The sequence below is a fragment of the Larus michahellis genome, chromosome 24, assembly GCF_964199755.1.
Source record: "Larus michahellis chromosome 24, bLarMic1.1, whole genome shotgun sequence".
Lineage (NCBI taxonomy): Eukaryota > Metazoa > Chordata > Aves > Charadriiformes > Laridae > Larus > Larus michahellis.
In genome coordinates, this window is record NC_133919.1 from 2,426,189 (window position 1) to 2,436,973 (window position 10,785).

Consider the following 10,785-nt stretch of genomic DNA (forward strand, 5'->3'; position numbering starts at 1 on the left):
CCAGTTCCAGTATCTCCAGTTCCAGTAGTCCCAGCTCCAGCATCCCCCAGCTCCAGTATCCTCAGTTCCAGTAGCCCCATCCCCAGTACCCCCAGTTCCAGTATCCCCATCCCCAGTATCCCCATCCCCAGTATAACCCAGTTCCAGTACCCTCATCCCCAGTACAACCCATCCCCAGTATCCCCAGTTCCAATATCCCCATCCCCAGTACAACCCATCCCCCGTATCCCCAGTTCCAATATCCCCATCCCCAGTATCCTCATCCCCAGTATAACCCAGTTCCAGTGTCCTCATCCCCAGTACAACCCATCCCCCGCATCCCCCAGCTCCAGTATCCCCAGTTCCAGTATCCTCAGTTCCAGCATCCCCATCCCCAGTACCCCCAGTTCCAGTATCCCCATCCCCAGCATAACCCAGTTCCAGTACCCTCAACCCCAGTACAACCCATCCCCAGTATCCCCAGTTCCAGTATCCCCATCCCCGGTATAACCCAGTTCCAGTGTCCTCATCCCCAGTACAACCCATCCCCAGTATCCCCAGTTCCAGTATCCCCATCCCCAGCATAACCCAGTTCCAGTACCCTCAACCCCAGTACAACCCATCCCCAGTATCCCCAGTTCCAATATCCCCATCCCCAGTATCCCCAGTTCCAGCATCCCCAGTTCCAGTATCCCCATCCCCAGTATAACCCAGTTCCAGTACCCTCAACCCCAGTACAACCCATCCCCAGTATAACCCAGTTCCAGTGTCCTCATCCCCAGTATAATCCATCCCCAGTATCCCCAGTTCCAGTATCCCCATCCCCAGTATAACCCAGTTCCAGTGTCCCCATCCCCAGTATAACCCAGTTCGAGTATCCCCATCCCCAGTATAACCCAGTTCCAATACCCCCAGCTCCATTATCCTCAGTCCCGGTGTCCCCAGCTCCAGTCTCCCCCCGCCGTGGGGCACCCTTGGGTGCTGGGGGGGGCTGGGCGGGCTCCTCCAGCCCTAGCCCCCCCCCCCCCGGGGTGGCCCCACGCCAGGGGGAGGTGGCCAGTGGCCAACATCTGGACGGCATCACCCCGCGCGGCCACCGTGACTCACGCCGGCCCGGGAACAGCCGTGACGTGGGGCCGGGCGGCCGCTGGCGTCACCGGGTTGGGTGACGCAGGGTGTGACCCCGCGGCTGAGGGGACACGGTGGGGTGGGAGGAACGGGGGACACGGAGGGTCCTGGCACGGCCGGGTGGTCCCCGTGTCCCCTTGGAAGGGGGGACAAAGCCAGATGCCGGAGCGTGGGAACTCCCCGAGCCGGAGGGGGGACACAGGGGACAGCTTGGCCAGGGGACAGGACGGCGTTGGTCACCCCTACGTGGGGACACCGCGGGGGCCAGGGGAGGGGACAGGGGCCACATCCAGCCGCAGCGGTCCCCGGGTGGGGAGGCCTGGGGACATGTGTCCCCCCGCCGGCACTCCAGGACACCCCGCTCCTCCTTCGCCCGGTGCATCCCGCTCACTCCGTCCCTGTCCCCTCCGTCCCCATTCCTGTCCCCTCTCCCCTCTGTCCCTGTCCCCTCCGTCTCCACCCCTGTCCTCTCCATCCCATCCCTGTCCCTTCTGTCCCCTCTCCCCTCTGTCCCCATCCCTGTCCCCTCCATCCCACCTGTGTCCCCTCCGTCCCCATCGCTGTCCCCTTGTCCCCATCCCTGTCCCCTCCATCCCCATCCCTGTCCCCTCCATCCCACCCGTGTCCCCTCTGTCCCTATTCCTGGCCCCTCGTCCCCAGCTCTGCCCCCTCCATCCCATCCTTGTCCCTGTCCCCGCCATCCCACCCCTGTCCCCACTGTCTCCGTCCCCTCATCCCTATCCCTGTCCCCTCCCTCCGTCCCGTCCCCGTCCCCCCGGGACCGCCCCGTCCCCGCCGCCGGCCTCTGCCCGGCACAAAGATGGCGGGCGGCTCCAGCAACCGTTCCCCGGATGTTTCCCTTAGCAAAGATGGCGGCGGAGCCGCCCACAGCCAATATGGCGGCGGGCCCGGCCTTCTCCTGCCCTCCCCAAACATGGCGCCCGGCTCCTCCCCCCCCGCGCCGCGGTGCTGTGGGCGGGGCGGCGCACGCGCGCTGCCAAGGGCAAGATGGCGGCGCTGCGGGCGCTGGGACGGCTGCGGGCACCTTCGGGGCTGCGGGCGGCGGCGGCGCGGCTGGGCCCTGCCCCGGCCCGGTGAGAGCGGTGGGGAACCGTGCACCGGAGGAGGGGACGGGGGAGGCCGGGAGCGGGGTGGGGGGCGGCGGGGTCTGGTCCCTGGCCTGGGCCTCCCCGTGACGGCCCGGCGCCGTCCCGTCCCGCAGGTCGGCTCAGCAATGGCAGCCCGATGTGGAATGGGCCCAGCAGTTCGCCGGCGCCGTCATGTACCCGAGCAAGGAGACGGAGAAGTGGGTGCCGCCGCCCTGGAACGGTGAGAGGCGGCGGGGCACGGGGGGGTCGAGCCCTGGGGGGAGCCCCGGAGGGGGGAGGCCGGGGAGCTGGCAGGGTGTTGGGTGGCCTGGGAGGGGGCTGGAGGGGCCCTGAGGCCCTGGCGAGGCCCCTCGTGGGGGAGGCTGAGGCTCTGGGGGGGTGTCAGTTGTGCTGGGTGGTTCCTGGAGGGGGGAGTCGAGGCCCTGGGGGGCACCCTGAGGTGCAGGAGAGTGCCCCCCACCCCCCAGAGGGACAGTGAGAAGGTGTTGGGTGGCCTGGGTGGTCCCTGGAGGGGCCCTGAGGCCCTGGCGAGGCCCCTCGTGGGGGAGGCTGAGGCTCTGGGGGGGTGTCAGTTGTCCTGGGTGGTTCCACGGGGGAGCTCCCTGAGGCCCTCAAGGGTGTCGGGTGCCCTGAGTGGGTCCTGGGGGGACAAGGGGACCCTGAGAAAATGTTGGATGCCCCGGGAGGGCGTTGGGTGGCCTGGGTGGTCCCTGGAGGGGCCCTGAGAGGGTGCTGGGGGCCTGTGGGGGCGCTCAGTGGGTTCCAGAGCCAGACTGGGACTCGTTGGAGTCCCTGTGGGTGCTGAGGGCTGTCTGGGAGGCACCTGGGACCCTGTGGGGGCTCGGTGGGTGTCAGCTTGGGGGTGACATGGTGCCTGGGGGTGCCCTGGGTCAGTCTGGAGGCACCTTGGATGCTTGCCGGGGCTCGGCGCTCGGGGGAGGTACCTGTGGCTGGAGCGAGGGCCCAGTGGGTGCTGTGGGGGGGGGGGTCTGGGGGTGTCCTGGGCATTGGGAAGCCGGCTGGTTCCCTGTGCTCCGGGAAAAGCAGGGGCTGAGCCTCCCGGGAGGCAGCGGGAGGCCCTTGGACCCGTCCCAGGGGTCTTGCGTGGGGCCGAGACGGGAGCTGGCGGCGGGGACGGCCGCGTTCCTGATGTCCGTCCAAGCGCTGAGCTCGGCTTGGCCGTCTGTCCGGTGTCCGCGCTGCGTATCTGTGCTGCCGGGAAAGGCCGAGGGCGCTCGGGGGCAGCGGCGCTTCTGGGGATGGACGTTCCTCCCTGCCTATGACTCTTCCCTTTCCTCCCCCGAGCAGACAAGGACCCTCTGGCTCACAAGAAGGTCTCCAGCTTGACCATAAACTTTGGGCCCCAGCACCCGGCTGCCCACGGGGTGTTGCGGCTGGTGATGGAGCTGAGCGGGGAGACGGTGAAGAAGTGCGACCCCCACGTCGGCCTCCTGCACCGCGGCACCGAGAAGCTCATTGAGTACAAGACCTACCTGCAGGTAAGGTGCAGCGAGCCCCCCCCCGTGCTTCCCAGTCCCGGGGGGCTGGCGCCTGTCCGCCGGCAGAGCGAGGGGTGTCCTTTTGGGGTGAGGAGAGCAGGAGACGCGGGGCGCTTGGATTGGACACATCAGCAGCCTCCTCGGCTCGCTGGGAAAGGATTTATTTGCCTGGTGGGGTTTGTAAACACGCCCTGCTGATTTATTATCCCGATCGGGTTTAACCTTTCGGCTGGCGGGAGAATGGAGCTTGAAATAGCCTGGGGGTGGCGGGGGGGCTGGGGGGGGAGCGCTGCCTTGGCTGGCCGCTGCGGCTCGCGACAGAGACAGTTCTCAGCTGGTGTATGCCGAGGTGGAGGATTGGGGCCCTCGCCGGTGTCTCCGAACTGGAAAACTCTCGCCGACGGAGGTTTTGTGTCCTCCTTCACGCCGTATCCCAAGGCAGGGCTGTCCGCTCCAGCCCGGGGCCGGAGCTTTTGGGCTGCCTTCGTGGCTGCTGCCGTCCTCGAAGCGCCCTGAGCCGGGAAGATCCTGTGTCCCGGTGCTCCCCGGCTACGGCGAAGCCTCCGAGCGCTCCTGGCAGTCCCAGGTCTTTGCCGCCGCTCTCAGGGCCAGTTGTTTTTTGTTTTTTTTTTTTTTGGCAGGCGCTGCCCTACTTCGACCGTCTCGACTACGTCTCCATGATGTGCAACGAGCAGGCGTATTCCCTGGCCGTGGAGAAGCTCCTCAACATCCGCCCGCCTCTGCGGGCGCAGTGGATCCGAGGTGAGAGCGGCCCCGGATTGTTTCAGGGCCGGGGGGGGGGCTGCAGCTCCCTCCCCTCCGCCGAGGGCTCGTAGCTCTGGGCTTTCTGGGGGCTCAGACCCCGTTGGGGGGGCTGGAGGCGCTCACCCGCTGCGTTCCCTCCGCCCCCAGTCCTTTTCGCGGAGATAACCCGGCTGCTCAACCACATCATGGCCGTGACCACTCACGCGCTGGACATCGGGGCCATGACCCCCTTCTTCTGGATGTTTGAGGAGAGGGAGAAGGTAAAGGGCAGCGCGGCCGCGTCGGGGGGGGGGGTCGCCAGGGGGGCGGATGTGGGGCTCAGCGCTGCCCGTGGGGCTGTGCCGGGGCCGGGGGGGGGGCGTGCAGCGGGATCTCTTTTGTCCCCGCAGATGTTTGAGTTCTACGAGCGGGTCTCGGGGGCGCGGATGCACGCCGCCTACATCCGTCCCGGTGGGGTGCACCAGGTAAGGGCGGCCGCGCCACGGTCCGCCGGGGGACGTGCGGGGTGTCCCCGTGTCCCCGGGTGGGCGATGGCTCCTCCGGCGTCTCCCCGCCCACGTCCCTGCTGCCACCGGCCGTGCACGGGCTGACCTCCCTCTCCTCCCGCGCAGGACCTGCCCCTGGGGCTGATGGACGACATCTACGAGTTCGTGAAGAATTTCTCCTTGCGGATAGACGAGGTGGAGGAGGTGAGGCGGGACAGGAGCCGGCTTTCTGCCCGAAACCTGGGAGGAGGGGACAGTCCCCGCTTCCCGGCACTCCGAGGGCCGGGGTCTCGCGTTGTCTGTCCCCTGGGCACGGCCAGCGTGGGGTTACCCCCGCTGTGGCAGCGGTCACGGGGTGGCAGGAGAAGGGGGCGCGCGGTCGGGGAGGGGCTAACGCCCTGCCGCCCGCAGATGCTCACGAACAACCGCATCTGGAAGAACCGCACGGTCGACATCGGGGTGATCACGGCGGAGGAGGCTCTCAACTACGGCTTCAGGTGGGTGCGGTGGCTCCCGGGGACGACTCGAGGCGGGGGCTCAGCCTTCTGCCACTGCCCAGCTGCGTTGTTCCCCCCCCCTCTGCCCTAATCAGAGCCGTCTTGGGGACCGGTGACTGTCAGGACAGTGCTACCCGGTGGCAGCGGCTGTGGCACCGTGTCCCTGCCTGGCTTTACCCACCTGATGTCCCCATGCCGTCCTCCCGTGTCCGCCGCTCAGGGCTGCGGGGTGTGCGCAGGGGGGGACGACGCGTAGCTGCTTTCCCCTGTGTTGGCATCCGCTTTTGAGGCGCGGGGTGGGGGGGCCCAGAGCTGGCGTGGGGCTGGGGCGTCCCCCCCGTCAGGCTGCTCACCCGCCTCCCTCCGCCCAGCGGGGTGATGCTCCGGGGCTCGGGGATCCACTGGGATCTGCGCAAGACCCAGCCCTACGACGTCTACGACCAGGTGGAGTTCGACGTCCCCATCGGCTCCCGGGGCGACTGCTACGACAGGTACGTGACACCCCGGCTCTGCTGGTGGCCGTGGGGAACCTCGGCGGGGTCCCACGTCCTCCGTGGGGGCTGCGGTGAGACCGTGGCTGCCCCTCCCGGGGGTCCTGAGCGGCGCCGGGTGTCCCGCAGGTACCTGTGCCGTGTGGAAGAGATGCGGCAGTCGCTGCGTATCATCCTCCAGTGCCTCAACAAGATGCCCGAGGGGGAGATCAAAGTGGACGATGCCAAAATCTCCCCTCCGAAGCGGGCAGAGATGAAGGTAAACACGCTTCCTTTCCCCCCCCCCCCACCCCCGCAACCCCCGCGGGGCCTGCGTGCCAGCACCGGTGAGCGGGAAACGCGGTTTCGTGTAATCAAGACGCTCGCGCTGAGGATTTTGCTGGGGGTCGGTTGTCTGCTGCCGCATCCGTCCCCCGGCTCGGCTGGGGGCTGCCCGGCCTCCTCTGTGCCCGGGGGCTGGGGGCCGGAGGGGGGGTTTGCTGCCCGCTGGAGCCCTGCGTGGTGGTGGTGGTGGGGGGATCTCCCTGCCCTGCCTCTGCCAGGCCAAAAAGCCGCCCTGGGGAAGGCAGGGGGTGGCAGGGCGGAGAGCCGGCAGTGCCCTGCCTCGTCACCCCACGTGCTCTGGCCAGTGGCCGTGTGAAGGCGGCCACCACCCTGGTTCCCACGCTTTGTTCCCCGTCACCAGCCGCCGAGGCGCGGGCAGGGGACGGGGCAGCGTGTTCTGCCCGCGCCGGGCCGCGCGCCCGCCGTGACGGTGGCCTCCTCTCTCCGCAGACCTCCATGGAGTCCCTGATCCATCACTTCAAGCTCTACACGGAGGGCTACCAGGTGCCCCCCGGAGCCACCTACACGGCCATCGAGGCCCCCAAGGTGCCACTTCTCATGACGTTACGGGGGCAGTGGGCTCTGGCACGGTGAAGGGTGTCCTGGTTGCCCTCTTGGGGACATTGCGGCGCTCGTGTCACCGGCTGGGTGGGCTGTCCTGCCCCCAGCACTCTGGGGTCGCCCCCCAGACTGGTGTGTGTGAGGGCTGGACGCTGCGGCTGGGAGACAGACCCTGCGCCCCCTGGCCGTGTCACCGCGTCACCAGCCCTGTCCCCGTGTCCTTGCAGGGCGAATTCGGGGTTTACCTCGTCTCGGACGGCAGCAGCCGGCCCTATCGCTGCAAGATCAAGGCTCCTGGATTCGCCCACCTGGTAGGAGCGGCCGGGGCGGCATGGCGGCGCCGGGGCCCGCGGCGAGGGTGGGGTTGGAGCCGGAGGGGACAAACGCAGCCCGGGACGAGCCACCTCCTCGCTGGCGGGCCAGGGCGGGGGTCCGTGGGCTACCCGCTGCGTGTCACCTCCGGTCCCTCTGGGACCTGTCGTGCCTCTGCCGCTGGGGCTGGTTTCCGTTCTCTGCTGATAACTGACCACTTCCCCCCCCCTCCACCCCCCCCGCCTCCCGCTGCCAGGGCAGCCCCCTCCCCTGCTGGCCCCGTGGCTACCACGGCCCCGCTGCGGAAGCGGTGAGCCCCGGGAGGCCGAGCTGCCCCCCCTCCTGCCTGAAGGGGCCCGAGGCCGGGGTGATGGGTGCTTTGGGGGGGCGGCGGCGGGGAGGTGGGGGGGGGGGGGGGCGCTGCAGCCTGACGGGGGTCCCTCTGCTCTGCTTCAGGCCGGGCTGGATCGCATGGCGCAGGGCCACATGCTGGCTGACGTGGTGGCCATCATCGGTACGTTCCCTCCTTGGGCTTGGGGGCTCCTTCCTCATTCCGGGGAGGGGGCGGGGTGGGGGGTGGGTGTGTGTGTATGTGCTCTTTCCCCATTCCGGGGGAGGCGGGGGGGGGGGGGGCTGATTGTGCCCTGATCCCTCTCTCCTTTCCCCCCCACCCCACCCCCCCAGGCACGCAGGACATCGTCTTCGGGGAGGTGGATCGGTGATGCGTCGGCCCCGCTGCGCCCGTCTCCCGCTGCGTGTGCAGCTGCGGGCGCTGGGACCCCCCCCCCTCGGCCCCCCCCTCCCGCGCCCCTTCCTCATCTGAGTCAAATAAAGCCAAAAGCGGCTCCTGCCTGTCCAGCGCCTCTGTGTGTCCCCCCCGCCCCGCCAGCGGAACCCCGCCGAAACCCCGCTCTTCCTCCCTCTCCCACCAGAGCTTCCCCTTCCCGGCCTCCTCCCGGCAGCTTCACCCCCCCAAACCCCGGGGTGGGGGGGTGCTCCTGCAGTTCCCCCCCACCCCCCCCCAAGCTGATGGCAGCAGGGCTGGGCGGGGGGAGGACGAGTGACACTTGGGGGCAGCTCGCCTGGCCCTTGAGCCATGTCCCCAGCGGGAAGAGGGGACGCCTGCGCTGGCCGGAGACGGCGTGGGGGGGGGGGAAGTGGGGGGGAAGTGGGGGTGAGGGCGGCGCAAGCCCGGGTTGGGGGGGAAGAAGGCGCTGGCTCTGCGGTCACTGACTCCGGCACGATCGCCCCAACCAGCCGGACCCCCCCGGGGCCGGGCCGAGGCATGGCCACCCGCCTGCTGCTCGTCACCACCCTGCTGCTGCTGCGGACCCCGGCGGCAGGTGGGGACGGGGGACGGCAGAGGGGGGGGGGGGTCCCTGGGGCCGGGGGGGGGCGGCTGGGTGGGCGCGTGGCCGTTGGGCTGGCTCCTTTGAGGGCATCCTTCGGGGCAAGCCGGGATCCGTCGAACCCTGCCGTGGGGGGGGAGGCTGGTGGCACGGAGGAGGGGGCACCCCAGGGGTGGGTCCCGGTGGGCTCTGGGTCTCTCCCACGCTGTCCCGGGGGGGGGTGTCTGTGCCACCTGCCCCCCCCCCCCCCCCCCCCCCTCGTAGCCCCCGGCCCCTCCGCCGCCGCCTCGGACAACGCTCGGAGGTGGCGGAGCCGAGCTCTCGGTGGCCAGGGCGGGCGCAGGATCCGTCCCGGGGGTGATGCTGACCCCGGGACCCCTTCGTGCTTCCCCCCCCCGGCCCCCCCCCCACCTCCATCCTCCCCAGAGGCCCTGATGGAGCCGGAGCTCTGCTACGTCCTGGACGCCATCCTCTTCCTCTACGGCCTCATCATCACCATCCTCTATTGCCGCCTCAAGGTGAGCGCCGGGATCCCACCTGTCCCCAGCTAAAACCCCTCTTACGCCCCACTTTTTTTGGGGGGGGGACACCCCCCTACCCCCGTGGAGGCCACAGCGGGTGCCCCAGTGCTTCCCCCACCCGCTCTGGGGCTGTTTCCTCTTCTTATTTCTTAATTTATTTTTTTTTTTGTCTTGTTTTTTGGCTTTTGCCCCCCCCCCCCCCCCCTCATCTTCGCAGTTCCTGACGCCCCGAGAGTCGCAGCAAGGAGCCGGCAAGGAGGTAACGGGGGGGGGGGAAAGGGGGGGCCGGGGCTGGGGTACCCCCCCCTCCCCATCCCAGAGGGTGCCGCAGCCCTGGAAGGGGAACTGGGGGCGGGGGGGGGACACGCTGGTGGTCCTGATTTTGGGGATGGCGAAATCCAGGAAACCTCACGGCTTCCTCCCCCTTCCCGGGGCGGGGGGGGGGTGTGGGGTGTGGGTGTGCCTGTGCCCCCCCCCACCCGCCCTCCCCCGGCTCCGTTCTGCCCCCCCAGCTCTTTTTCTTTCTCTTTCTCTTTCCCTGCAGCAGAAGGAAGAAGCCATTTACACCGTAAGTCAGCTGGGGGGGGTGACACATCCCGGGGGGGGGGACACACACACCTGTCCTAGGGCTTGCGGGGGGGGGACGACGCTCTACCTACCGCTGTTGTCCCTGGTGGGCTCCCCGTCCCCCCTGGGGTCCCCGTCCCCCACCCCATGGGGAAGTCCCTGCTGGGGGGGTGACACTCTGGAGGGGGGTGTGGCAGTGAGGGTGGGGGGGGACAGGGACATAGCCCCCCCACCCCACCCTGTAACCCCCTTTCCCGCGCAGGGGCTCAGTAGCGAGGGCCAGGAGACGTACGAGACCCTCCAGATGAAAAGCTCCTGACCCCCTCTTGCGCCGCAGTCCCCCCCCTTCGTCCCCCCCCTTCGTCCCCCCCCTCCCTCCCTCCCTCCCCAGCAGCTGGGAACCCCCCCATGGCGCCCCCCCCCAACCCCCCTTACTGGGACTGTGGTGAAGAACTGGAGCTTTTTTTTCCCTGGAAATGGTTGGTTTTGGCCCCAAACCGCCTTCGGCCGGGACCCCCTGAGCCTGGGGGGGGGGGGGGGGGGGGGGCTGAAGCTGCCTGGGGTGTATGGTGCTGCCCCCCCCCCCCCCCCCCCCCCCGACCTCCGCTGCCCCCTCCCAGTAAAGCAGCACCACCCGCAAATGGGGCGGGAGGGTTTCTGTGACCGTGGGGTGAGAGACGGGGACGGTGGCACCGTCACAGGGCCATCCCCCCCCCCCACTCCCCGAGGATGGTGGCACCGTCACAGGGCCAAACCCCCCCCCCCCCCAGGGACAGTGGCACCGTCACAGGGACCTCCCTCACCCCCCCCACCCCCCAGGGATGGTGGCACCATCTGATGGGGACGGAGCCCCTGGGACTGGGGACACCCCTGGGGACAGGGACACCCCGGGGACCGGGGGACGGTGGCACCAGCTGTCACAGGGCCCCCCCCCCCGGGGATGGTGGCACCATCTGATGGGGAACGGTGGCACCGGCTGTCACAGGGACCCCCCCCGGGGGACAGTGGTACCAGCTGATGGGGATGGAGCCCTTGGGGACAGGGACACCCCTGGGAACGGGGACACCCCTGGGGCTGGGAACGGTGGCACCGGCTGTCACGGGGACCCCCCCAGGGACGGTGGCACCATCTGCTGGGGATGGGGACACGACAGGGGGCCAGTGGCCCCAGCTCCCGGTGGCAGCTGCCACCTCTCTCT

The 10,785-nt window shown here is 69.3% G+C and overlaps 2 protein-coding genes across 3 annotated transcripts; both read left to right on the forward strand.

The window, feature by feature from the left end:
- The first annotated feature begins 1,912 nt into the window (after nucleotides 1-1,912).
- On the forward strand, nucleotides 1,913-7,996 carry NDUFS2 (NADH:ubiquinone oxidoreductase core subunit S2). The gene is given in 15 exon segments (XM_074566656.1): nucleotides 1,913-2,068; nucleotides 2,071-2,201; nucleotides 2,330-2,436; nucleotides 3,525-3,715; nucleotides 4,357-4,477; nucleotides 4,628-4,740; nucleotides 4,870-4,944; nucleotides 5,092-5,169; nucleotides 5,377-5,462; nucleotides 5,834-5,953; nucleotides 6,083-6,212; nucleotides 6,728-6,823; nucleotides 7,066-7,149; nucleotides 7,607-7,664; nucleotides 7,835-7,996. Coding segments are annotated over 15 exon segments (1,569 nt in total). The 5' UTR covers nucleotides 1,913-1,927; the 3' UTR covers nucleotides 7,873-7,996.
- A 112-nt stretch (nucleotides 7,997-8,108) lies between these two features.
- Nucleotides 8,109-10,064, forward strand: FCER1G (Fc epsilon receptor Ig). 2 transcript variants are annotated; one of them, XM_074566753.1, is made up of 5 exons: nucleotides 8,109-8,493; nucleotides 8,926-9,017; nucleotides 9,238-9,279; nucleotides 9,568-9,588; nucleotides 9,850-10,064. In XM_074566753.1, the coding sequence occupies exons 1-5, from the start codon at nucleotides 8,247-8,249 to the stop codon at nucleotides 9,904-9,906; spliced, it is 459 nt and encodes a 152-aa protein (XP_074422854.1). In that variant the 5' UTR covers nucleotides 8,109-8,246; the 3' UTR covers nucleotides 9,907-10,064. The 2 variants fall into 2 exon arrangements, with proteins under 2 accessions (XP_074422854.1, XP_074422853.1); XM_074566752.1 differs by having other exon boundaries at nucleotides 8,314-8,493; nucleotides 9,565-9,588.
- The last annotated feature ends 721 nt before the right edge of the window (nucleotides 10,065-10,785 follow it).

What these genes read in the sequence shown, in the direction of transcription:
- FCER1G (XM_074566753.1), top strand. Translation starts at nt 8,247, where the DNA reads ATGTCCCCAGCGGGAAGAGGGGACGCCTGCGCTGGCCGGAGACGGCGT. An exon ending in TCCTCTATTGCCGCCTCAAG is followed by an intron (nt 9,018 to 9,237) that starts GTGAGCGCCGGG and finishes TCATCTTCGCAG; the next exon opens with TTCCTGACGCCCCGAGAGTC. An exon ending in AGCAAGGAGCCGGCAAGGAG is followed by an intron (nt 9,280 to 9,567) that starts GTAACGGGGGGG and finishes TCCCTGCAGCAG; the next exon opens with AAGGAAGAAGCCATTTACAC.